This window comes from Sorex araneus, chromosome 4 (genome assembly GCF_027595985.1).
Source record: "Sorex araneus isolate mSorAra2 chromosome 4, mSorAra2.pri, whole genome shotgun sequence".
In the NCBI taxonomy this organism is placed as follows: domain Eukaryota; kingdom Metazoa; phylum Chordata; class Mammalia; order Eulipotyphla; family Soricidae; genus Sorex; species Sorex araneus.
This window is the reverse complement of record NC_073305.1, coordinates 213,400,284-213,427,251: the sequence shown is the minus strand read 5'-3', so window position 1 is coordinate 213,427,251 and position 26,968 is coordinate 213,400,284. Positions and strand designations below refer to the sequence as shown.

Below are 26,968 nucleotides of genomic sequence, written 5' to 3'. Positions count from 1 at the left end.
CCTCTCCCTCCCTCTCCTCTCCTCTCTCCCTTCTCTCCCTCTCTCCCTCCCTCTGTCTTCTCTCTCTCCTCTCTCCCTCTTTCTCCTCTCTCCTCTCTCCCTCTCTCCCTTCTCTCCCTCTCTCCCTCCCTCTGTCTTCTTTCTCTCCTCTCTCCCTCTCTCTCCTCTCTCCCTCTCTCCCTCCCTCTCTCTTCTCTCTCCTTCTCCCTCTCTCCCTTCTCTCCCTCTCTCCCTCCCTCTTTCTTCTCTCTCTCCTTTCTCCCTCTCTCCCTTCTCTCCCTCTCTCTCTACCCCCCTCTCCCTCTCCCTCTCTCTCTCTCTCTCTTTCTCTCTCTCTCTCTCTCCCTCTCTCTCTCTCTCTCTCTCTCTCTCTCTCTCTCTCTCTCTCTCTCTCTCTCTCTATGAGATTCTGCTTCTGTTAATGCCCAGCCTGGTCTGTTGCACAATCCTGGTCCTCTCACCCCGGGGTCACCCAGACTGCGGCCACGTCCCTCTCCCCGCCCCGGAGAGGTGGCCCAGACACGTGCCTGAGAAGCTTCCAAAGCCCGTTCCCAAAATATCCGGGTCCCTGGCAGATGGAGATGCGTGCAGGCGCGGAGGAGAGCGAATCGGAGATAAAATGCAGGATGCCAGGAGAGCATCAGCAGCGTTGGAGGGGGGGACGGATCAAGGTGGGGGGGTGTGTCGGGGGGGCACTTCCCTGCACCCCTGACCCACAGAAGCGCCTCTCGCTCCTTCCTTCCCGGCTGCCCGTGCAACAGGCGCTCCCGGGGCAGTAGCAGGGGCTGGGCATGCCACAGGTGACCCGAGAGAGGCTCGGCCGCCCCCTCCCCGCCTGACACCGCAGGCTGAGAAGGGCCAGGTCGCGAGGCGGCGGGGGGGGGGGGGGTGAGCCCCTCTCCCCGGAAGCCGCTGAGCCGAGCTGCCCGCACTGGCAGCTGCGCCGAACAATACAGCAGAGAGGACAAAGGCAGCGCCCCCCAGCCCACCCCCGCGGGGGGCGCCGTCCCCGCCGAGGGAAAGCCCGTCTTCCCCGTCCAGGAGGCGCGCGTGCCGGACTTACATCCAGGGGGGCGTCTGGGCGGGGAAGGGCCCCAGGATCTCCACCTCATCCTCGCTCGACTGGCAGCAGCTGGACTCGTAGCACTTCTGGCAGCAGTGCCGGCAGGTCCAGCGGCAGAACAGCAGATCGGAGATTCTAGAAAGCAAACCCTGGGCAGGGGTGGGGGTGGGGGGACGGGCAGTGGGCAGGGGAGAGGTGGGAAGGGCGGTGGCGGGTGGTGGGGTGGGGGGGATGGACAGTGGGCAGGGGAGAGGTGGGAAGGTCAGTGGCGGGTGGTGGGGTGGGGGGGGACGGACAGTGGGCAGGGCAGAGGTGGGAAGGGCAGTGGCGGGTGGTGGGGTGGGGGGGACGGACAGTGGGCAGGGGAGAGGTGGGAAGGGCAGTGGCGGGTGGTGGGGGGGGTAGAGAGAGGGGGGGAAATGCCCGCAATTACAGGGAGCCCCGCTGAGACGCACTGCCCCGTGGTCTCTCGGCTGAGCTCGCGGGCACCGGCTCGCGAGGGGACGGGGCGGTGGAGGGCGGGTGTAGACCGGGCGACCTCCAGCACGTTCCCCGAGACCCGGCACCGTGTTGGTGAACGACGCTCGGCAAGGTCTTGTTTTGTTTTCTCTAAATCATCTCAGGGAAAGGAGACAGCTCGGCAAGTGGACGAAGGAGGGAGTGGGGGGGAGGGAAAAGCCGTGTCCCTGGGGGTCTCCCCCTTCCCCTGACACCCCCCTCCCTTCCAGGAAGAAGCACAGAACCCGGGTGGGCAGTGATTAGCAGCACACTCCTCCCGACACACACACACACACACACACACACACACACACACACACACACACACACCGTTCCCCACCGTCCTCTAGTCAATATCCCCAATGGAAGGGCAGCCCGGGAAACTCTGAATGAACCCACCTCGTTTAATGGCTCCAACTGTCCTTTGAGAGGTCCGGACGGAGCCCAGGAACAGAGCGGGTGAGGGGGGTTCAGAGAGAGAGAGAGAGAGAGAAAACCAGTTGAGCAATATTCCAGCAACTCCAAAAAGACACGCACAGACACACACATGTGCACACACACACACACACACACACACACACGCACACCCCGCCGAGCTTCCCTCCACTTACCATCCTGGGCCGGGGGCTGACGCGCTAGCCAGGTGCCTTCCTGGCCGCTGGCAGCCTCCTGGCTAACCAACACCGAATAAATGGGAAACTTTAGCATTTCGATTGGATTTGCACCGTCTGCTGTTATGAATCAGAGCGGGCGGACAGACGATCATGCTACCCAATGCAGCCGCACTCGAGAAAAGCAAACAGAAGAAAGGCAGGAATCCAGCGGGGGAGCAACCGTCCGGTGCGGAAGACAGAGCCGGCGCGGCCAGGAGGATCCCCAGGACATGATTTAAGTCCCGGGCAGGCGCCGAGCTGGAGGGTGCCGGCTCCCCGCCTCCCTCCCAGCCTGCTCCAATGAGAGCGGGAGGGGGGGTTTCCTAGGTCACCCACGGAGAGAGGGAGCCCCCCAAAGAGATGGCAGAAGCCCATCCCAGGAGAAGGGAGGGGCTGCCTTCTCCGTGCCCAGCCTCCGTTCTCAGACGCCTGCCTCCCTCCTTCTAGGGCTTTCCACACGGGGCGAGGATGCCAGGAGGTGAGAAGGGATGGACAGGAACTCAGAAGCAAAGCCAGAGAAAGTTGCCTCTTCGTCCCAATTCTCTGGCAGAGAAGAGAAAGCTCCGTCGGCGCCTGGCCTCCTTCTAACCCTAGACACGCCCCCCCTTCCTTTCTGCACAAAGAGGGCAGCCCCGGTTCAGCGGGAACTGGAGGCTTCCGGCACGCATGGGCCACCAGCCCTGGATCTCCAGGTACCCCCCTTCCAGGAGCCTCAGTTCACCGCCAGCAACCCCGCCTGTCCAACCCGCTCCTGCCCCCGCTTCTTTGTCAGGTGATGTTTGGAAGCGGGAGGGAAGAACAAACAAACAGACGTGCGTTCATTCATAGAAAGAAACCCAAGTGCATGGGCATGAAGGCGACTCCAGGGCAGCGTGAAATTCGACATCCTTGATGGGGTGATGGGGTCAGCTGCTGGCTGTGGCTGGGCGATGCAGCTGGGGTGGGCACCAAGCACTGACTCTTTTTTTTTTTTAAGGGGTGACTAGGATTGGAGTGATAGCACAGCCTGGCAAGCTCCCCGTGGCGTATTCAATATGCCAAAAACAGTAACAACAAGTCTCACAAGGGAGACGTTACTGGTGCCCACTCGAGCAAATCGATGAGCAATGGATGACAGTGATACAGTAATACAGTGACTAGGACTGGAGCAACAGCACAGCAGGTAGGGTGTTAGCCTTGCACGCGGCTGACCCGGGTTCGATTCCTTTGCCCCTCTCGGAGAGCCCAGCAAGCTACCGAGAGTATCTCGCCCACACAACAGAGCCTGGCAAGCTCCCTGTGGCATATTCGATATGCCAAAAACAGTAACAACAAATCTCACAATGGAGACGTTACTGGTGCCCGCTCGAGCAAATCTGTGAACAATGGGATGACAGTGCTACAGTGCTTAACGGGTGACTGATACTTTTTTTTTAATTGAATCACCATGAGATACAGTTACAAAACTTTCATGCTTGAGTTTCAGCAATGATCAAACACATCCCTCCACCAGTGCACATTCTCCACCACCAATGTCCCCAGTATACCCCCCTCCCTTCACAGCCCCTCCCCCTACCTCTATGGCAGACAGTTTCCCCCAGACTCTCTCTCTACTTTGGGGCATTATGGTTTGCAACAGAGATCCTGAGAGGCCATCACGCTTGGTCCTTTATCTACTGTCGGCTCACACCTCCCATCCCAAGAGATCCCTCCAGCCATCACTGACTTAAAACTCAACTGGACTCTTAAAGCCGAACCTGGATGATGCTGGTGGCATGGCAAGCAGGGCTGGGTGGGTGGGGACCACGGGGATGTATCCCGAAGGGGGGTGGCGGACATGTATCTCCCCACTGGCCAATCAGGTGACCTGGGCCAGTCAAGGGCCATTGTGAACCTCAGTTTTCCTTTAATGGAGGCACTAAACCAGGACATCATCAGGATAGATGTGCTGCCCCGTGGGCTAACCTCTGCCCCACTCTACCCTCTGGAAACAAGGTGCTGCATGGCAACCAGTGGGGACCCTTAGGACAGCCCCCCTCTGTCCCCCACCCCGGGGCCACAGTGAACACAGAGCAGCCAAAAGCAATGCCCTGTGGCTCACAGAGGAACCCGCTCTCTGCCCGCAGGGCCTCTCCTGGAGGGAGTTAGTAAAAGAAAACCAGGAGGACTGGGGCCAGAGAGGTAGTCCAGTGGGTAGCGCTCTTGCTTTGCATGTGCCCATCCCAGGTTCAATCTCCGGCACCCCATAGGGCCTCTGAGTTCCACCAGGAGTGATCCCTGAGCACAGAGCCAGGAGTAACCCCTGAGCACCCCGGGGTGTGGCCCCAAAACAAAAATAATAAAAGGAAAGAAAAGAAAGAGGAGCAGAGACAAGCCCCCGGGGTCTCTGCTTGGCTTAAGGTTTAGGGGCGCTAAGAGAAACTAAGACCGGGGGGCGGGTGCTCACCGGCACACCCAAAGCTTTTCTCACTGACTGCCTGTGGGACCCCACACAGAACTGGCTCAAGTTGGGAAGAACCAGGAAGAAGAACTCAGAGAGCAAAGAAGCAGGGAGACGCTGATCCCCAGGGCAACTGTTGCTGGCGCCTCTGGCTAAGGCTGGCAGGTCTCTGGGCCAGGGTACGGGCAGTCAGCGGACGGGCCTGAGAGATAGTCCAATGGGTAAGGCCTGACCCCAGGACAAGCCCTCTCTCCTCCCCACACTGCTTACGGTCCCTGCTTGAGCAGCCGGCAGGAGTGACCTCTGAGCACGAAGACAGGAGTAATTCCTGAGGAAACTGGAGAGTGGACACTGCCAAAAGCGTGGGTGCTCGAACATTGCACGCCTCAAACTCAATCCGGAATAACTTCGTAATTTACAGTGATTTAATCCATATTTTTAAAAGACAAAAAAGAAAGTCAAGGGAGGGGGGGCTGGAGAGATCCCCAAGGCAAAGCGCGTGTGCTCGGGCCCAGAAGCTAGACTAAGCCCCCCCCCCCGCCCCCCCCCCGCATCGCACAGTAGAGGGTGTGGTCCCCAAACCCCAACCAAAAAGGTGAGCCCCACTGGGCTCTGGCCAAGCCCCGGACACGCACCTTCCAGTGGCCACGCCCACCCGGCCACCACGCCGCGCTCCGGGAAGGCGTATCTCGGGGACACAGACCCGGTCCAGAGGGGCGGACCGGCCGGCCCTTGCGCAGCCCACATCACCCGACAACGCTCGCACCAGAAGCTTCAGGAATCTCCGCCCCCTCGTGGTCACCATCCCCGCCCCCAAACCCCCCATGACCTTCCCTGAACTTGAAAAGCGAACCTAGAGCGTCGGTGGCTAAAATGGGGGGGACGGGGAAGGGAGGGGCACACCGGGACAGCTCCGGGGCACCAGGCTGAGACACCTGGGGGGTGCCGGCTGGGGGTGGTGGCCGGACCAGCAGCCGCCCACCCCCCACCCCGGAGGGCGACCCGGGGCCGAAGTGAGCCGTGGAACCCGCCCGTGGGCTTCTCCGCGGGGCCGCCGGCGTGACCTTGGCGCTGCCCTGGCGCAACGCCCCTCCCCGACCGCGGGGTCTGGAGGGACTCTGGGCGCAACAGCTCCTCCTCGTCCCCCCCCAAGGCCCCCCTCCCAAGGTGCTGGCTTCTGGAGGGGACGTTCTCCTGGGGTGGGGGCGCGCGCGCAACTCCCAGAGGCCGGCCAGGACGATGCGCGCAAGTCCCCGGCGACCCCTGCCCCCTCACTACCCCTCGGCCTCCCCCAGGCCCGGGAGAGTCCGTGACTGTCCTTGTCCCTCCCGGCCCCAACAGCTGCCTCCGGCTCGCTCCGCCGGCCAATTAGCCGGAGCCGTCGCCACGGCAACAGCAGCCGGCGCGCCCCGGGCCGCCCTCCCCGCGGCCCCTCCCCTGGGGTGGGGTGCAGGGGGTGCGGGGGGCGGGAGGGACAGGGGGGCTCGGCCCCACCCCCGCGCTGTCCCCAGCGGGCGCGGGCGAGCGGGTGGAGTCCGCCCCGGGCCCTGCCCGCCTCCCGGGGCTGGGGGGTCCCCACCCCTTCTCCCCCCCGGCGCGCCCCCGCCGCTCGCCCAGGTGCCCGAGCCCGGTCCCCCCTCTTTTTTACCCCTCCAGGCAAGTTGGCGGGAGTGTGGCGGGGGTCCCCGCGGGCCGTGCCCCCAGCCCTACCTGGATGTACGCCATCTTCGCCCGCGCGCACTCACTCCGGCCCGGGCACGGCGCCGGGCAGGGCCGGCTGGGGCGAGGGGGGCCCGAAGGAGCCGGGCGGCCGGGTGGCCCCAGACGTGACTGGCGTGGTGATGAGACGCGCCCGCCCCGTCCTTGCCCTCCCCGGCGATCGGGGCCGCCTCCCCGGTGGGGAAAAAGATGGGGCGCTGGGGAGGGGCGGGGGGGACACCTGCCTCGGCCTGGCTGGCGGTCCCGCGCTCCCCTTCTCCCCGCACCCACACTCCCCCCAGGGTGCCTTCCCCACCCCACCCCACCCCCGGCTGCGAGAAGGCCGGGGCGCCCGCCCGCGGAGGGAGCCCGGGGGGCAGCGCTGACCCGGGCGCAGGCGGGGCCCGAGCGCGCCGGGCGCGGGGGAGGGGACGGGGCTGGGGACCCGGCTTGGAGGGGGCGGCGCACGGGTCAGCCCATCCGATCGCACAGGGGGCTGGCACCGACGAGAGCCGAGCCCCCACACCCAGCCCTGCCGTGGCGGCCCAGAGCGCCCGGCCCCGCCCGCTCTGGAGTCTGGACCCCCTTCCCCCCGGGGGGTCCCCCCACCCCGCTATCTAAAGCTCCCCCAGGCCCGCACGGGAAAACTTGACTCCCGCCCCAGCCGGCGCGCCTAGACAGTTGCGGGGATGCTAAACGCAGAGGTCCAACGAACGGGTGCAGGGCGCCCCGGGGAGGGGTGGCTGGGAGGGCGCGCGCCGAGCCAAGGGGGACCCCAAACCCGCCCGGAGGTGCGCCCAGGGCGCAACAGGTCGGGCGCGGGGCGGCCCGGCAGCGCCACCCAGCGGCCAGCCTGGCACGGCGCGCGTCTCCGCCCGCAGGCGGCACCCAAGCGCGCGCGCGCCCCGGGGCGTGTCTGCTCGCCTGCAGCCGAAACTCGGCCAGGGGCGCACAAAAGGGTGGTCGGGGCCCTCCCGCAGACCCACGGCTCGAGCTGGGAGCGTCGCTGGGGGTTGCTGAGCCCTTTCCAAATGCCCAGCGCCCTGCAGTGGCCGCACGCCGGCTTCTCACGCGGCGCTCGCCTTCCCACCCCACAAACGACAGGAACTCTCCGCCCGGCCTCTTCCCGGAGCCGGGTCTGGGGTCTGGATGTGAGAAAAGGAGCAGTGGGAGATGCTAAAAGCTGGTCGGACGCCCGCGCGCGCTCTGCGGCCCCGAGATGCGTTTCTGAAAGACGTTTCCGCTCGGACGCTTCGCACCCGCCGCGCGCCAGAGGCGTCTCCATCACCCACCACCGACCACGGTTCTGCCGCCTCCTCCCGGGCCCGGCTCGGTCCTCCAAGGCTCCGCGCCTCCAAAGCCACGCTCAGCTAGCCGGCCTTGACACCCCCGACCTTTAGGGGGGACGCGTTGTGCAGATGAGGAGACTGAGGTGTCAGAAGCTGGCCCTGGGGCGCGATGAACGCGTTTATCAAGGCTGGTGCTCCTCACCTGGGTCTTTTTTTTTTTTTTTTTTTTTTGCTTTTTGGGTCACACCTGGCTCTGCACTCAGGAATTACTCCTGGCAGTGCTCAGGGGACCGTATGGGATGCTGGGATTTGAACCCGGGTCGACTGCGTGCAAGGCAAACGCCCTACCCGCTGTGCTATCACTCCAGCCCCTGCGGGTCTTCTGTTGTTGTTGTTGTTGTTGTTGTTGTTGGCTTTTTGGGTCACACCTGGCGATGCTCAGGGGTTACTCCTGGCTCTGCACTCAGGAATGACTCCTGGCAGTGCTCAGGGGACCCTATGGGGTGCTGGGAATGAAACCCGGGTCGGCGGCGTGCAAGGCAGACGTCCTCCCCGCTGTGCTATCCCTCCGGCCCCAGCTGCGGGTCTTGAGCACTGAGAGGAAGGGGTGCTGGGCTCCTCTGAGCCATGATGCTTCTCGGGGAGACTTGAGGGATGTGGAGTGTGACCCCAAGAACATCTGGTTTTTGCAAAATTTGGTTTTCTTGATCATTGCCTTGGGGACACCTCTTGAGGTGACAATGAGAAGGAGGCGGGGCTGAGAGCTGGGTAGGCAGTGTGGAGGAGCTGGGGTCCCCATCTAGACAGCCAGACCAGAGTCCTTCCTCTAACCCCACCCCCTCTGGGCCTCACAATGCCAGACTTTGGCGACAGGGGCCGGTGACTAGCCCGGTCCCTCCATCCCCAAAGATTTCTTTTTTTTTTTTTGCTTTTTGGGTCACACCCAGCGATGCACAGGGGTCACTCCTGGCTCTGCACTCAGGAATTACCCCTGACGGTACTCAGGGGACCATATGGGATGCTGGGAATTGAACCCGGGTCGGCCTCGTGCAAGGCAAGCGCCCTACCCACTGTGCTATCGCTCCAGCCCCACATCCCCAAAGATCTTAAAGCTGTCGGGGTTAGAGTGCTCCTTCTCCCGGGAAGGAGGCTCCAGGGCTGACAGCGCCTGCTCTCGGGCCCCTGAAGGCTTTCCCGTGAGCCAAGCATCTGGCATACAGCGGCGCTTAATACATGCTCGTGGGGTGTGCAGCCGATGGTGAGACGCCCTTCCGGAAGGTGCTTGGGAGTCCTTTCTCAGAGGGCTGCAGCCCTTCTTGTGCGTTCTTGTTCCGTGGTCCCTGTACCACACCCGCCTGGAGACCTGGGCCCCGGGGTCTGAGCCTTCAAGCCTCCCGTCCAGTTGTTTGTATCGCAGGAATGGGCCCCCCACCCTTGTCAGCACCCCCCACACCTTCCAAAAATATCCTCGTCAGTCCCAGGTGCTCAGCCTGAAGGTGAGAGCAGGCACAGGAAGGGGGATTCTGGTGGAACGGGAGGAGAGAGGGGCCACGGAGAGGCAGCGCCACTGAGAGACGGGGAGGGTCATTTTCAGAAAGCTCTAGGCAAGGGTGTGTGTGTGTGTGTGTGTGTGTGTGTGTGTGTGTGTGTGTGTGTGTCTGTGTCTGTGTCTGTGTGTCTTGTGCATGGCTCTATGTGTTTCGATTTCTATTTGTGTTTGTGTCTGTGTCTGTGTGTTCATGTTTGTGTCCGTGTCTGTCTGATGTGTCTGTGTGTCTGTGTGCCTAGGTCTGTCTGTGTGTATCTGGGTATCTATATCTATCTGTGTGTCTGTGTGTCTGTGTCTCCATGTGTCCATGTCTGTCTGTATGTGTCCATGTGTCTGTATGTGTCCGTGTGTCTGTCCATATGTGTCCATGTGTCTGTCTGTGTGCCTGTATCTGTCTGTAACTGTTTATCTACATGTGTCTGGATCTATGACTGTCTTTATGTGTGTGTGTGTTGTGTGTCTGTGTCTGTTGTTATGTGTCTGTGTGTGTGACTGTGTGTCTCTGTGTGTATCTATGTCTTTTTGAGTCTCCGTGTGTACTGTGTGTCTGCGCCTGTGTGTCTGTGTCTGTCTTTAAGTGTCTGTGTGTGTCCACATGTCTGACTGTGTGTGTCTGTCGGCAGCTGTCCGCCAGCCTGGAACCAGGACGCCATTGCCACAATCCAGGTGAGCGTGTCCTGAATGTGAGTGAAGGTCATGCAGGGAATCAATGGCCGGAACTAAGTGAGGGATAATGAACTTGGGGCGGGAGGAGCAGGCGCGGGCTCCTGCCTTTGAATCTGTTGCATCTCAGCGATGCGATGCGTTCCGTAGGGACCCGGAGAGAGCCCGAGTCAGCCCTGCCAGATCAGAACGGGGCTGCTCCAGGGCCCACCCGACAGGCTCAGAGGGGGCTGGGGGTGCAGAGGAAGCCGTGAGCACGGCCCGCTCCTCTCCAGGTCTCACGGCACTCCAACCATTGGATTTTCTTTTCTGGTAGAATGTTTGCTTCACCTGGTGGTGAGGCAGGGACCACCATAAGCTTGGGACCCTTAGCTTATGCTGTCATTGGGACCCTTAGCTTATGCTGTCATTGGGACCCTTAGCTTATGCTGTCATTGGGACCCTTAGCTTATGCTGTCATTGGGACCCTTAGCTTATGCTGTCATTGGGACCCTTAGCTTATGCTGTCATGGCTGATGCTTCCCGAGGAAGAGAGGATTCTCTGGGATGTGTGCACTGTTCACAGGAGTTCCTCTTGGAACCAGAAGCTGGCGTGCTCCACGTCCCCAGAGATGTGGGGTCACCATGAGCCAGCATGCCATGGGACCATGAGAGGTGGGGGGGCGGGACACAGACCCCAGATGTCCTGAAGGTGGGGCACCCCCTCCACAGTGCTGGGTTCTGAAGCCCCAGGTGGAGCGTCCAGTGGGCCGACAGGATTCGGCACCAATCCTCCGGACACAGGGACACTCGGAACTGCTGCTCAGGAGACGAGACTTCCTCAATGGCTGGTGGCACTACTGAGACCGTGGCATTCCACGGTTGTCACAGCCCCGGCTTCTCACCAGCCCCCTCTGGTGCAGCCCTGGAGGGTGGGTGCAGGCAGGCTCAGAGCTGTGATCTTCTCTGGGGGATCCCTAATAAGGCAGGCAGGGAGCACAGGAGTTAGAGCAGTTGCCTTGCAGGTGGCTGACCCCAGATCAATCCCTGGCAATGTTTGGCCTCCTGAGCACCACCAAAGTAACTCCTGGGCACCAAGGAATAGCCTCAGAGCACTGCAGGGCACCCCCTCGTCCTTAGCACTGTCACACTATCATCCCGTTGTTCATTGATTTGTTCAAGCGGGCACCAGTAACGTCTCCATTGTGAGACTTGTTGTTACTGTTTTGGGCATATCGAATATGCCACAGGGAGCTTGCCAGGCTCTGTCGTGCGGGCGGGATACTCTCGGTAGCTTGACGGGCTCTCCAAGAGGGATGGAGGAATCGAACCCAGGTCAATGGCATGCAAGGCAAACGCCCTACCCGCTGTGCTATCACTCCAGTCCTTATTCCCATCCTTACCCCCAAGAAAAACAGTTTGGGTTTTGTTTTTTTTTAATTTGGGGGCCACACCAGCGATGTTCAGAGGTTACTCCTGGCTCTGCACTCTGGAATTACTCAGGGGACCATATGGGATGTCGGGGACCGAACTGGAGTCAGGCATGTCCAAGGCAGCGCCCTACCTACTGTACTGTCACACTGTCACTCCTGAAAACAGTTTTGGACAGAGACACAGTACCAAGGGCAGGTGCTGGCATTGCGTGCAGCGGACGCTGGAGGGACCCCAGGCCCCGAGCACAGCTGGGAGAAAGCCCTGAGCACAGAGCTAGGAGTAGCCTCTGAGCACTGCCGGGTGTGGCCCTACGCCCATCCTTTAACCCCGAAAAACAGTGTGAGGCTGAAGGGAGTTTAGGGGGTAAGGGGCTCGCCTGGCACGTGACTGATGCAGGTTCGATCCCCCGCACACCCCGGAATAGCACTGGGAGCACCTCCCTCGTGCAGAGCCAGGAGGAGCCCCCAAGCACCACTGGGTGTTGCCCCAAAATGAGAAACAGGAAAGCCAGTGGCCACGGGTCTGCGCCCGCAGCCTCTGATTAACGGCTGTAATGCAGGGATGCCCTGGGGACTTTCTATTTTGGCCAGGCAGGCGTCTGCACCGTTTCCCCGGTCAGGTTTAATGATACAGCTTCCCCAGCCTGTCATTCCCGTCCTGGCTGAGCCTGCCCAGACCCCGGGGGGGCGGGGGGAGGTCAGAGGGCCAGGGGCTGATTACCGAGCTGGTCTGCAGAGAGGAAGGACAGCCATGGGCAGGTAAAACTGAGCCCAGCACAGAGCACTCGCCAGGAGTGCTGATTTGCGAGAGAAGCTCAGGGCCAGCCTGTGTGAGATGAGCTGCTCAGTTCCCGGCGGTGGGGTGGGGCCCTCCGTTTTTCTCATCTGCAGAATGGGTTGAATATTCCCTTCCCCAAGCAAGAAAAAACATAGCTGTGAAGTCGCACCAAATTCACGAGTATCTGTCTGTTTTGTCTGTCTGTCTCTCTCTCCTGTCCATCACCTGCACCTACCCCCAAGCCTTTGAATGGCTTTGGCGGCTGGAAGGGAAATGAGAGTCTGCCTGTCTCTCTCATCTGTCTCCATCACCCAGGCCTCCCCTCAAGCCTCTGCGAGGCTCCGATAGCTGGGAGGGAAGAGGGAGGGATAAGGTGGGCCGGGGTCTGGGCTGCGCTGTCTTCCACTGTGTCTTCCACTTCAGACCTCAGGAAGTGGGACACCCACAGGCCCTGTGCCACATGGGGGCGGCAGGATTCCACGGGCCCATTTCCACCTGCCCCCGAGGACGCAAGTTCTTCCCCCTTTTCGCTTCAATAATCGATCCCCACCCCCAGCCCGTGGACCTGCCCAGGGGCAGAGCACCGGGAGGCCACGAGCTTGACCCCCGAGTGGACACGCACGCCCGGGGCCTCTCCCGGCCGCTCTGCTGTCCCCACGGAATGTGACTCTCCACCCGGGGAGCTGCAGCCTCAAGAATGTACAAGTGCCACCATACAGGTCAGCACAGAAACACGGGAACAGCGGGGTGGAAGGAAACCCGTGCCCTGGGCTTGACAGGTGCATTTGAGAGGCTGGACCCAGAGTTGTCCAGACCCTGCCCTCGGGCCTTTCTGGCTCACCCACAAGCTGGAGAATCAAGGGCTAGAGGGAGAGTCCAGTGGGTAGGGTGACCGCCTTGCTCAGGGCTGACTCAGTTCAATCCCTGACACCCCCGTGGGTCCCCTGAGCCTCATCAGGAGTGATCCCTGAGCACTGCTGGGTGTGCCCCCATCCCCCCCTCAAAGAAAGATTGAGACTCAAGAGAACCTGGTTCCACGCCAGAGCAGATCTCTGCATCCTTGACCGCGTCACCTAACCATCATCTAACCATCACCTTTAATCCTCGACTCTCGGCTCACATACTCTGATGTAGCCAGGGTGGGGCCGGGGGGCGGGGGTTCTTCATTTACTCCCCAGAGAGGCTGACACAGAGGGGCCCCCCCGATTTTTTTTTTAATTGAATCGCCATGAGATGCAATTACAAAGCTTTCATGTTTGAGTTTCAATCATACAGTGATCGAACACCCATCCCCCCACCAGTGCACATTCTCCACCTTCAGTGTCCCCAGTATCCCCCCCTTTCCAACCCCCCCACTCTGCCTCCATGGCAGACAGTTTCCCCCACACTCTCTCTCTACTTTAGGGCATTATGGTTTGCAATACAGATACTGAGAGGCCATCACCTTTGGTCCTTTATCTACCTTCAGCTCACATCTCCCATCCTGAGCGATCCCTCCAACCATCACTGACTCAGTGATCCCTTCTCCATCCCAGCTGCCTCCTCCCCCAGCTCATGAGGCAGGCTGCCAACCATGGAGCCATCTCCCTGGCCCTTGTGTCTACTGTCCTTGGGTGTCCGTCTCACGTGATGTTATTTTATATTCCACAAATGAGTGCAGTCCTTCTGTGTCTGTCAGAGGACCCCAAATTTGACCTTGGCCTTGGCATAGAGGATGTCATCTTTGTCGGGCTGTCCCACAAGTGCCCCCTGGCTGGACTGGGTGACCCGACCGAGGCAGGGATTGACGTGAAGACACAGACTGGCCAGGAACACGTGACTCCAGCCTCCGCCCGGCCCCTGGCGAGCTGTCTGCAGGCGGCCCGGCAAAGGCCTGCCCGGAGGAAGGAGCCTGGTGGGCGGCTGGCCCTGGAGACACCCCGAGCACCCCATTGGCACCCTCCAGCACCCCCAGTGATGGTTCAGGGAGTCCTCACTTCCTGTCTGAGCCCTCCCCACCCGTGATTTGGAAAAGGCTGGCTAATTAGTCTGCAGGAAGGACAGCACGAGGGCCACTAATGATGGGCTGTGAGCAGGGCGCTGGGGGTCCCGTGTCCCGTCCCCAGCTCTGCCACGGCCAGGAGCAACAGAGATGGGATCTGGCTACTGAGATCACAGAGAAGGTCATTGGGGGGCAGCAGGGACAGCACAGCTGGGGCTTCCCAGAACAGCGCAGGAAACTCATCTTCCTGGGGCTCACAAGGGGTCCCGCGCTGCCAGCTGCTGTGTCATCTCTGTCGTCTCTTCCCCCCCCCCGGCCCCCCGGGGTGCAGGCTCCCAGGATGCCGTGGTGCGGGTGTCTGTCTGTTCAGCCCTCACCCCCCACACCCAGCCCCCCGGACTCCCGCAGTGTGTCAAAGCCTGCCTCCCCCCCCCACCCACCCGTCCCGGGCCTCTGCGGGGATTGGGTCGTGATGCTCAGCGCTCAGCTCTGGGCCTCACCGGGCTCTCGTGTGCCCAGAGCAGGCGGTGACACCTCCCTGACTGCACATCCCTGCAGCTGTGGGCGTGCTGGGGTGGCGGGGCGGGGTCCTGCACCCTTTGGTCACAGCGTTCGTCCTCACCTGGCTGCAGTGGTGTTAGAAAGAGCCCTGTTTGCTTTTCAGGAGAGAGAGAGAGAGAGAGAGAGAGAGAGAGAGAGAGAGAGAGAGAGAGAGAGAGAGAGAGAGAGGAGAGTGTGTGTGTTGGTGGGGGGTGGGGTGTGGGGGGGAGTCCCACACCCAGCTGTGCTCAGAACCTCCTTCCCAGCAGTGCTGAGGAACTCTGCAGTGCTGGGGATCTAGTCCAAAAGGCCCCCGGCCCTTTGAACGTGCCGTTGTTTTTTTTGTTTGTTTGTTTTTTTGTTTTGCTTTTTGGGTCACATCCGGCTCTGCACAGGAGTTACTCCTGGCTCTGCACTCAGGAATTATCCCTGGCGGTGCTCAGGGGACCCTATGGGATGCTGGGAATCGAACCCGGGTCGGCTGCATGCAGGGCAAACGCCCTACCCGCTGTGCTATCGCTCCAGCCCCTGAACGTGCCATTTTCCAAACGGTCCGACACCTCCCCAACTAGACTTGACTGCTCTCAGCTGGTGGTGAGTAGGTTGACTGCTTGCACATGCCTCTGCCACACCTGTCTCCCCACTCTCGTCGAGAAGAGCAGGTTCTCATTAATATCAAAGATGACAACTGACCTGCTGGCATCTGTTCACAGGCCAGTGGCACAGGTGGGCACCAGGCTTACCAGCAGGGCAACCCCAGCGAGAAGAGAGATGTGTTTCCCAGGCATCTCCTTCTATCGATCCCACGAACTGGCCCCAACTGGCTCTTGTCTTTCTCTCTTGAGGAGAAATGGGGGGGAGGGTGGAACTCCCACAGAAAGGGCTGTTGTGACCTTTCTCCTCCTCCATCAACAGTTTTGCCTTTTCAGGGGCTGGAGCGATAGCACAGCGGGGAGGGTGTTTGCCTTGCACGCGGCCAACCTGGGTTCGATTCTCAGCATCCCATAGGGTCCCCTGAGCACTGCCAGGAGTTAATTCCGCCAGGAGTGCAAAGCCAGGAGTAATCCCTGTGCATTGTCGGGTGTGACCCAAAAAGCAAAGCAACAAAACAAAACAAAAAAACAATTTTGCCTTTTCAGAGCTGGAGAATGAATTTGGCCTCAGCCTCCGCTATCTCCAGCAAGATTCGCCACGGTCTGGGGTGAGGACGGAGAAGTCAACATAGTGAAAGCCCAACAGCCGACGCTGTGGGCTGTTGAGGTGGCAGGGAGGATTCAAAGGACACAGGCTCCCCATGCAGGAGCCTCCAGTTCGATTCCCAGCACCTTAGGACCCTGAGTACCACCAGGCGTGACTCCTGAGCACTGAACTGGTAACCCCCGGACATTACGCGGTGTGACTCAAAAAGCAAAAACCAAAACAACAACCAAAACTGGGATATGGGTGGGCTGCAAAGATAATCCTGGGGATAAGGCGCTTTCCTGGCACACGGCTGACCCCAGTTGGACCCCTAGTATCACATAGAGCCCCCTAAGCACTGCTAGGAGTGACCCCTGAGCACAGAGGCAGGAATAAGCCCTGAACACAGCCAGGTGTGGCCCAAACCCCCTGCAAAAGAAACAAAAAAGGCTGTGGGTCACAACCCCACATGGGGTTCTCAGAATTGAATGTAAAGGTCAGGAACATTTTGGCGACAGTGAGAAGAATCTGATGGTACACAGACCAAGAATTCATTTAAAAAATCTACCCAGCATGAATCTGAGGTGTTTCTGGTAGAGCTTGTCCAGGTCGAATCTCTCTGGTGAAAAATAGAAACCAGAAGAAGGGCTGGAACGATAGCACAGCAGGGAGGGCATTTTGCCTTGCATGGGGCTGACCCAGGTTTGATCCCCGGCATCCCATATGGTCCCCCCAGCACTGCCAGGAGTAATTCCTGAGTGCAGAACCAGGCGTAACCCCTGAGCATCGTTGGGTGTGACCCAAAAAGAAAAAAAAAAAAGCAGGAAAGGAAAAAGAAGGAAAGAAAGAAAGAAAGAAAGAAAGAAAGAAAGAAAGAAAGAAAGAAAGAAAGAAAGAAAGGAAGGAAGGAAGGAAGGAAGGAAGGAAGGAAGGAAGGAAGGAAGGAAGAAGAGAGAGAGAGAGAGAGAAGAAAGAAAGAAAGAAAGAAAGAAAGAAAGAAAGAAAGAAAGAAAGAAAGAAAGAAAGAAAGAAAGAAAGAAAGAAAGAGAGGAAGGAAGGAAGGAAGGAGGAAAGGAAGAAGGAAAGAAAGAAAGAAAGAAAGAAAGAAAGAAAGAAAGAAAGAAAGAAAGAAAGAAAGAAAGAAAGAAAGAAAGAAAGAAAGAAAGAAAGAAAGAAAGAAAGAAAGAAAGAAAGCAGGCTGGAGGGGGGGTTGGCACTGCTGTACTAAAGACCCTTCTGGTCACAGTGGCCCCAAAGCGGACACAGTCCAAGCGTCCATTAGCGGCAGGGTCTTATCCCGGAAGACGCCGGAGCCAGGAGAGCAACAAGCTTGTCTGCCCGTGGCAACATGGGGCAGCTACATTTTCTGTGCTAAGAGGACAAGGCAGAGAAGAAAGGACGACCCGTTCCATGAGTCTGCTCATGAGATGCCCAGGAAGGACCCTCTAAGATTCCCAGCACCCCATATGGTCCCCCGAGTACCACCAGGAGTAATTTCTGGGTGCATGAGCCAGGAGTCACCTCTGAGCATTGCTGGGTGTGACCCAGAAAGAAAAAAAATGGGGTTTCGGTTACAGCTGCCTTGCTAGAAGCCCTTGACACTTCAAACAAGTGAATTTTATGGCCTGTAAGTTAATTATGTTTGAGAAGTATGCTTCCTCTGTTTGAGAGATTTACCTCTAGGGAAGATCACTCTTGACCCTCAACACCGAACAGGGAGGTCACTAGGACTTGATTAGACCTTCTTTTGCCCTGGGGAGAAGGGGGTTCTATGGGTTTGACCCTCTGGGTTCGGGGAACACAGGCAGAGGTGCTTCTGGGCTGCTCTGACTCTGGATGGGGGGGGGGGGGCTGCCCCCTGTGGGGCTGGGGGGCGGGGCGGGAGGGACAGTCACACCTTGCTGGGCTCAGCTGGGCGCAGAGCAAACACCTGGACCCTTGACCCAGCAAACACCTGGACCCTTGACCCAGTACCATCTCCCCAGCCCCAGAGCTCTGATCTTTGGAAGCGACCTTTCGGGTCACGGTCACTGCTGCAGGCCCCAGGAGCCGCGCCCCTCGGTGGGACCCGACCCTGTTCACATGCACAGCAGGAGACACATCTCACGAGTGATTAGGGCCACAGTGGGGGACGAGGTGGGGGGGAAGAGTGACATTCTTTGATTAGTCTGTCTCTTGGGGACTCGCAATCTCCATCACAATGCAATCAAAGCAGCATCAAGGGAAGCTCTGACTTTGGCACTAAAACGCCAAGCAGGAGGCCAGGGGTGGGCGTGGCACCACTGCGGGGCGGTGTTTCTAGTGGGACGGCCAATCCCGCGGCGCTTTCCCTGGGCACGTGACCCGGATTGGGCGGTGCTCTGTGCTGCCCCGCCTACGGGCCCGGGCCACCAGGCCACACGGTCAGTTTTCCAGGAACATGTGCTGTTGGTTTGTTTGGGGGCCATGCCACCAATGCTAAGGGGTCACTCCTGGCTCTGCACTCAGGAATCACTCCTGGCGGACTTGAAGGACCTTATGGGATGCTGGGGATCGAACCTGGATCGGTTGCATGCAAGGCAAACGCCCTCCCCACTGTGCTATCGCTCCAGCCACTTGTATTCCAGGAATATGTGAAGCTGAAGATCCATCTGAGAATCCAGCCAGACATTCTATTTCCCATCTTACCGCAAGGGCCTCTCTCCTTCCATCCTGAGCTCGTATTCTCAGGAGTACCCCAAGGACGATCTTCAGCTGAGCTGCATTGAAATTGCTCTGCAGTGTGTGAAGGTGGCAAGGACTTAAGCCTCCCGAGAAACTGGGGGTGGGGCCCAGCACTCTGGGTCTCTCAGTGGACCCTCTGAGGACCCGGGTGCATATGCAAGTTTGGCAACCACTAGTTTAGTCTGAATTAGGGACTGGGGCAGTAGTGCCACCTTGCATGCTGCCAACCCAGATTTGATCTCCGGTACCCCATATAGTCCCGGAGTCTGCCAGGAGTAATCCCTGAGTGCAGTCAGGAGTAAACCCTGAGCACTACCAGTCTGTCCCCACAGCCCTCAAAAAAAGGAAGGAAGGAAGAAAGAAAGAAAGAAAGAAAGAAAGAAAGAAAGAAAGAAAGAAAGAAAGAAAGAAAGAAAGAAAGAAAGAAAGAAAGAAAGAAAGAAAGAAAGAAAGGAAAGGAAGGAAGAAAGAAAGAAAGAGAGAGAGAGAGGAGGAAGGAGGAAGGAAGGAAGGAAGGAAGGAAGGAAGGAAGGAAGGAAGGAAGGAAGGAAGGAAGGAAGGAAGAAGAAAGAAAGAAAGAAAGAAAGAAAGAAAGAAAGAAAGAAAGAAAGAAAGAAAGAAAGGAAGAAAAGAAAGAAAGGAAGAAAGAAAGAAAAAGCAAAAATTGTATCAGTGGTCCTTCATTTTGGCTACATTAGGACCACCTGCAGAGCTTTTGCAATTTTGAGATTTTTTTGGTTTGTTTTTGGCCACATCCAGTGGTGCTCAGGGCTTCCTCCTGATCAGGGATCACTCCTAGCAGGGATCGGGGGACCATATGGGATGCCAGGGATAGAATCTGGATGAGCTGCATGCAAGGTAAACACCCCATCCGCTGTACTATGTCTCCAGCTCAACAGTGTTGAGCTTTTTTTTTTTTTTTTTTTTTTTGCTTTTTGGGTCACTCCCGGCGATGCACAGGGGTTACTCTTGGCTCTGCACTCAGGAATTACCCCTGGCGGTGCTCAGCGGACCATATGGGATGCTGGGAATTGAACCCGGGTCGGACGCGTGCAAGGCAAACGCCCTACCCACTGTGCTATTGCTCCAGCCCCTGTTGAGCTTTCTAAGCCTCAGCACAGGCCAATCAAGTCCAAAGCCCAGAAAGAGGCTCAATGGACATCAGCCCAGTCCACTCTCCATTGGCTGGACTTCCCCAAAGACTCGTGCTCACTGGTACAGGGGCCGTTTGCAGTAAGGAAAGCCTGGGGCTGTCTCTTACGTAACTTTCGCTGACTGGTATGACAGCACGAACTTCCGGCAGGACAGGGCTTGGGCTCTGCCGAACCCGGCCCTCCACCTGGGGTGATGCCTGATCTCCCAGCTGCTCAAGTAACGGGGCACCTACCTGGGGCCTTTGCACCGACCCCGCCCTGACTCTAGCAAGGGGGGTGGTAAGTCAGGAGCAGGTGGGGGGCTCCAGGCCAGTGCTGGTCACTGAGTGCCACGTGAGTCAGATATTTCACTTTTCATTTTTCCACCAGCCACAGTTCTTAAAAAGTAAAGAGACAGTGGCTGGAGCGATAGCACAGCGGGTAGGGCGTTTGCCTTGCACGTGGCCAACCTGGGTTCAATCCCCGCACGGCATATGGTCCCCCTGAGCACCACCAGGAGTAAGCCCTGAGCACTGCTGGGGGTGCACCACCCCCCAAATAAATAAAAAAGGCCAAATAAATAAAAAAGCCTCCTGCAAAGGAGGCTTCACTGGAAGGAGCTCTTTACCCGGTGAAAGGAATGCGGCAAAGGAGCAGCGCCCCACGCCGACTCTGAGGAGACGTGCTGAGTCCTTTATGGACCGTCCAGATGACCATAGCCATGAGTTTTGCCATAAATGTTTCCATGGTCACAAGTTTTCCATGACCATATTCACAAGTTTTCCAAGGAATAGGGAGATTTTTCCAAGAATCAGGATGCCACCCCTTTTGGCTTCTTATTAGCCTCTCTCAGGGGCTGCCAGCTTGGATTTGCAGGCGTGGGCAGGCGTGAACCCAGCCTCCTAAGATCCACGGCGACAACCACCTAGAGACCCTGAACTGGGCTGGAGTGATGGCACAGAGGGTGGGGCGTTTGCCTTGCACGCAGCTGACCTGGGTTCGATCCCCAGCATCCCATCTGCCCATCTGGTCTCCTGAGCACCGCCAGGAGTAATTTCTAAGTGCAGGAGTAACTGCTGTGCATCACCGGGTGTGACCCAAAAATAACTAACTAACTAACTAACTAACTAACTAAATAAATAAATAAATAAATAAAATAAGGACTGGGGTGAGTTGGCACCTTCATTTACATCAGAATCCACATTTGGGGCCAAGGAGAGAGAGAGCACAGGGGGGAACGGCCTTATACGCATCCAGTCCGGGTTCAATCCCCGGGACTACACACTCTCACCCGAGCTCCACCAGGAGCGACCCCCGAGTACAGCCAGGTCAGGAAGCCTCTAGCGGTCAGGTGTGGGCCAAAAACACGAAAGGGAAGGAAGAAAGGAAGAGAGGGTGGGGAGTGGAAGGGAGGGGAGGGAGAAAGAGAAACAAAGGGGTTTAGAGAGAGAGTGCAGCGGGGAGGGCGGTTGCCCTGCATGCAGCCAGGTTTGATCCCCCCGCCATCCCACTTGGTCCCCTGGCACCACCAGGAGTGATCCCTGACTGCAGGGCCAGGAGGAAGTCCTGAGCATCACTGGGTGCGACCAGGAGGAAGGAAGGAAGGAAGGAAGGAAGGAAGGAAGGAAGGGAAGGAAGGAAGGAGGGAGGGAGGGAGGGAGGGAGGGAGGGAGGGAGGGAGGGAGGGAGGGAGGGAGGGAGGGAGGGAAGGAAGGAGGGAAGGAAGGAAGAAAGGAAGGAAGGAAGGAAAGAAGGAGGGAGGGAAGGAGGGAGGGAAGGAGGGAGGGAAGGAGGGAAGGAAGGAAGGAAGGAAGGAAGGAAGGAAGGAAGGAAGGAAGGAAGGAAGGAAGGAAGGAAGGAAGGAAGGAGGGAAGGAAGGAAGGAAGGGAGGGAGGGAGGGAGGGAAGGAGGGAGGGAAGAAAGAGGAGGAGGAAAGGGAGAGAGAAGGAAGGAAGGAAGGAAAGAGGGGGAGGAGGGGAGGAAAGAGGAAGGAAGGGAGGGAGGAAGAAAGGGAGGGAGGGAGGGATGAAGGAGGGAAGGAAGGAAGGAAGGGAAGAAGGAAGGAAGGAAGGAAAGAAGGAGGGAGGGAAGGAGGGAGGGAAGGAGGGAAGGAAGGAAGGAAGGAAGGAAGGAGGGAAGAAGGAAGGAAAGAAAGAGGAGGAGGAAGGGAGAGAGAAGGAAGGAAGGAAAGAAAGGGGAGGAAGGGAGGAAAGAGGAAGGAAGGGAGGGAGGAAGAAAGGGAGGGAGGGATGAAGGAGGGAAGGAAGGAAGGAAGGAAGGAAGGAAGGAAGGAAGGAAGGAAGGAAGGAAGGGAGGGAGGGAGGGAGGAAGGAAGGAAGGAAGGAAGGAAGGAAGGAAGGAAGGAAGGAAGGAAGGAAGGAGGAGGGAGGGAGGGAGGGAGGGAGGGAGGGAAGGAAGGAGGAAGGAAGGAAGAAAGGAAGGAAGGAAGGAAAGAAGGAGGGAGGGAAGGAGGGAGGGAAGGAGGGAGGGAAGGAGGGAAGGAAGGAAGGAAGGAAGGAAGGAAGGAAGGAAGGAAGGAAGGAAGGAAGGAAGGGGAGGGAGGGAGGGAGGGAGGGAGGGAAGGAGGGAGGGAAGAAGGAAGGAAAGAAAGAGGAGGAGGAAGGGAGAGAGAAGGAAGGAAGGAAAGAAAGAGGGGGAGGAGGGGAGGAAAGAGGAAGGAAGGGAGGGAGGAAGAAAGGGAGGGAGGGAGGGATGAAGGAGGGAAGGAAGGAAGGAAGGGAAGAAGGAAGGAAGGAAGGAAAGAAGGAGGGAGGGAAGGAGGGAGGGAAGGAGGGAAGGAAGGAAGGAAGGAAGGAAGGAAGGAAGGAAGGAAGGAAGGAAGGAAGGAAGGAAGGAAGAAGGAAGGAAAGAAAGAGGAGGAGGAAGGGAGAGAGAAGGAAGGAAGGAAAGAAAGAGGGGAGGAAGGGAGGAAAGAGGAAGGAAGGGAGGGAGGAAGAAAGGGAGGGAGGGATGAAGGAGGGAAGGAAGGAAGGAAGGAAGGAAGAAGGAAGGAAGGAAGGAAGGAAGGAAGGGAGGGAGGGAGGGAGGGAGGGAGGAAGGAAGGAAGGAAGGAAGGAAGGAAGGAAGGAAGGAAGGAAGGAAGGAAGGAAGGAAGGAAGGAAGGAAGGGAGGGAGGGAGGGAGGGAGGGAGGGAGGGAAGCAGGCAGGCAGGCAGAAAAAAGAGAGAGGAAACCAACTTAGTTTTGCCAGGAGTGATCCCTGAGCATAGAATTCGCATCTCCTAACCACGGGGTGGGGGGTGGGGGTCATATGACTCTGAAAGGTGGGCGCGGTCAGGACGGTATTTACCAGCTGTGTCTGTCTCACCCCCCGCCCCCAGTCACAGACCTTACTCACTGTTTCCTAACCCTGAATGCCAACCCCAGAGCCTGGCAGCCGAAGGTGTGGGGAGAGGCGGGTATACTAGGAGTTTCTCCCTCTGCCTGTTCCCATGTGCCTCAGCTGGTCACGTCCTGGGATTCTGGGCTGTTTCTGTGTCTTGGTTACTTGTCTTCCCCGCCACCGCCCCTGTGAATCTTGCCTGGGGAAAAGAACAAGGATCCAGTGTACACAGACAATTTACAAACATCTGCCCTTGTCTGCAACAAAAGCCTGTTCCAATTTCAAAGTGCCAGGCGCTGCGATGCCCTGGGGTCCCCAGAGCCTGAGAGAAGCCGCGCCAGTGGAAAGTGAACCCCTCACGGCTGGTGCCAGCCCCCCCCCTCCCCCCCCCGGCCAGCGCTGCTGATCTCTGCTCCTCAGGAAGGGTTTCTTTCTGAACTGGAACCCTCCAGGCGGTCTCAGGAGGTGTCTGCCTTTGGGGGAAGTAGCCCCAGAATTATTTTGTTTGGGTTTGGTTTTTAAGCACCCCCAGCTATGCTCAGCGCGTACTCCTGGCTCTGTGCTCATCTTAGTCCTGGAGGTGCTCGGGAGGTCCTATGGGATGCAGGGGATTGAACCCGGATCAGCCCCGTAAAGGCTAGCATCCTTCTGCTATACTATCTCTCCAGCCCCAATAGCCCCAGAATTTTGGGGGTCCCCATGCCTGGCAATGCTCAGGCTTATTCCTGGTACTGTCGTCTGGGTTTACTCCTGGTGGCGCTTGAGAGTCAGGTGGTGCCAGGGATCAGGTCTGAGTTAATCACGAGCAAAGCAAGCGCTGGACCTGGCCCGCCCCAGAATTTTATTTTTCTAGTTTGCTTGTTGGGTCACACCCAGAGATGCTCAGGGGTTACTCCTGGCTCTGCACTCAGGAATTACCCCTGGCGGTGCTCAGGGGACCCTATGGGATGCTGGGAACCGAACCCGGGTCGGCCATGTGCAAGGCTGTGCTATTGCTACCCGCTGTGCTATCGCCCCAGCCCCAGTCGACCATTTTTCAATATGGGGCAACTGACGTTTTCATCATCTCGCTTGGTCTTCCTCATGTCCTTCCAACCAGAGCCCGAAGTCCAAGCTCCTGGCATAAAATTTCGGGATGGGGCTGGAGCAATAGCACAGTGGGGAGGGCGTTTGCCTCGCACACGGCCGACCCAGGTTCGATTCCCAGCATCCCATAGGGTCCCCTGAGCACCACCAGGGGTGATTCCTGAGTGCAGAGCCAGGAGGAACCCCTGTGCATCGCCAGGTGTGACCCCCCCCAAAAAAAAAAGAAAAAAAAAGGTCGGTTGGCTAAGGGGTCCCCTACTGCATTCCCGGTGTCTATCCAGCTCTCGGGAGAGGGAAACACAAACCCTTTGGAGTGTGATAACTTGGGGTTCAGGATTGGCCCCATCAAGGAAGTGTGACAAAAGACGCTGACAAGAAGAGAGCTTCTGGGGTGATGAGCACCCGTGAAGTGACAGAAATCCGGGTCCCTTTAGGCATGGAGGAACCACGCCTTGTGGGCCAGAGTGACAGCACAGCGGGCAGGGCATTTGCCTTGCATGCAGCTGACCCGGGTTCCATCCTCAGCATCCCATAGGGTCCCCCGAGCTCGGCAGGAGAGATTCCTGAGTGCAGAGCCAGGAGTAAGCCCTGAGCATCGCCGGGTGTAACTCCTCCCTTCCCCAAAAAAGAGGAATTATTAAAAAAAAAAAAAGGAAGCACATTTTGCAAAGCTATGGAAACCTTTACATCATCTTGGTTGAACGAGCCTTCCAAATGTACAGACTTGTGGAGCTGGAGCGATAGCATAGTGGGTAGGACGTTTGCCTTGCACACGGCCAACCCGGGTTCGATGCCCATAGGGTCTCCTGAGCACCGCCAGGGGTAATTTCTGAGTGCAGAACCAGAAGTGACCCCTGTGCATCACCGGGTGTGACCCAAAAAGAAAAAAAAAATTACAGACTTGTAAAGTAGCAAGCAACAAGAAACCTTGCTCTCTTCACCAGGAATCAAATGGGATTGTCCACTGTCCCCACCGGGGAGGCACCATTCCAAAGCGCCTCTGCCAACAGCGCCCCCTAGAGTTGTGCTGTGCTGTGCTGTGCTGCGCTAAGCCAGATATCAAACTTGGCTCTGCTTCACCTGCCTGTTGGAGTGGGCAGTTCTAGAACGGATTCCCCATCCCGGGGAGCTCGGCGGATGCTACTTTGGCAGGCCCTTGTGTAGTCCCTGGGGAAGAATCAAGAGACAGGAAAACAAAGATGTCTTCAGCTGCTCTCCTGGGACGCCTGGTTGTCACTGTGCTAAAGGACTGAATAAAGATGGTCCTGAAATCCCCACGGTCTACAGCCTTTGGGGTGGTGAAACACGCTTGTCCACAATCCAGAGCTCTCTGAAGCTTAAATACCCCGAAACAGAGACTGTCCTTCCAGTCGCTGTAAAAGGCTTCTCTCTCTCTCTCTCTCTCTCTCTCTCTCTCTCTCTCTCTCTCTCTCTCTCTCTCTCTCTCTCTCTCTCTCTCTCTCTCTGTCTCTGTCTCTCCAGGGTCACTCCAGGAGCAAATACGGCGCTGACCCTGGCCGAGGGGTGCGGTGCCCGCTCTGGATTCACATACATGCCCTTCCCCTCCCTCTTGAGCCCGTCCCCGGAGAGACGGGCCTTCTTATTACATTTTCCCAGCCTGCAGTTTAGCTCTGCGGGCAACCTGCTGTCCTGTGTGTGTCTGATGGGAATGATTTCTTCTAAGAATCTAATTAGGATCTTTTCAAGGGTTCAGCCTGGGAGTGAGGGAATTAAATATGACTCAGAGCGCGCTGCCCAGAGCCAGGCGGAAAGTGAGATGCCACCTCATTTGCTTTGTTCCTCTCTGAACCCTGGCCCCGTGTCCTGAAAAGGCACCATTGGAAATGGTGTTTGCTTGTGGGTGTTTTTTTTTTAACTTAACTTTTTTTTTTTGGTTTGGTTTGGTTTTGCACCACCTCCAGCGGTGCTCAGAGATGACTCCTGGTTCCGTGCTCAAGGATCACTCCCTTGATCAGGGGACCATGTGTGGGGTCCGCTGATTTGAACCCAGCTCATACAACCCCTGTACTCTCTCCAGCTCATCACTTAAAAAGATGTTTCGCCAACCTGTGGAAGGAGGGAGGTGTGTATATGCCGGTGAAAGTAAACTCATGACATGTAGTGCCGTTCATCCAACATACTCCCCTTCAGTCCCCCCTATTTTAGGGGGGTGTACCCAAAAGATGACATCTCCCAATGTCCTTAAAGCCCTGGCAGGTGCTGTAACTACTTCTCAATGGCGGACTTCAGCAGAAGCGTCTGTGCCTTTAAGAGGTAGAGTGCAATCCTGTTTGTATGACAGTGATAGCTGGGAATGATCGCTCTGGCCAGGAACTGAGTCTGCAAAGTAGGTAAAGGGATATACCTGATACCCTTTCGGTGTCTGTATTGCAAACCATAAAGTACAGAAAGGAGTGGGGGAGAGACAGAGACAGAGACAGAGACAGAGACAGAGAGACAGAAAGAGACAAAGACAGAGACAGAGACAGAGAAGAAAAAGACCTGCCATCGGGGAAGATGGGAAAGGGAACGTGGACACATTGGTGGTGGGAAATGTGCACTGCAGAAGGGATGGGTGTTGGAACATTACCTGACTGAAACTGAATCATGAACAACCTTGTAACTGTGTGTCTCACTGTGATTCAATTACAGAAATAAATATTTGTAAAAATACATAAATGGGGGGATGGAGCGATAGCACAGAGGGTAGGGCATTTGCCTCGCATGCGGCCAACCCCGGTTTGATTCCCAGCATCCCATATGGTTCCCCAGCACTGCCAGGAGTAATTCCTGAGTGCAGAGCCAGGAGTAACCCCTGTGCACCTCTGGGTGTGACCCAAAAAGCCAAAAAAAAAAAATTCCATAAATGAACATAACTGCTGCATTCAGAGATGTTTGTTCTGTTGAGAGCAAATGGAACGTCAGGAACTAGTCTGTTTTTCATGAACATTGTCTTCATAAGACTCAGCTGCAGTCTGACCT

At 57.6% G+C, this 26,968-nt stretch overlaps 1 protein-coding gene across 7 annotated transcripts in view; it reads right to left on the bottom strand.

Moving 5' to 3' along the window:
• SYT17 (synaptotagmin 17) overlaps nt 1-6,876 on the bottom strand; it is a 58,469-nt gene extending 51,593 nt beyond the window's left edge. Inside the window, exons 1-3 of one of the 7 annotated variants that reach the window (XM_055135804.1) lie at nt 6,344-6,548; nt 1,961-1,978; nt 1,064-1,212 (exon numbers count right to left, since the gene is read on the bottom strand). In XM_055135804.1, coding sequence (XP_054991779.1) covers nt 1,064-1,212; nt 1,961-1,978; nt 6,344-6,358 — 182 coding nt within the window. In that variant the 5' untranslated portion in view covers nt 6,359-6,548. The other 6 variants (XM_055135806.1, XM_055135803.1, XM_055135802.1 and 3 more) reach the window with 6 other exon arrangements.
• Nucleotides 6,877-26,968: the final 20,092 nt, after the last annotated feature.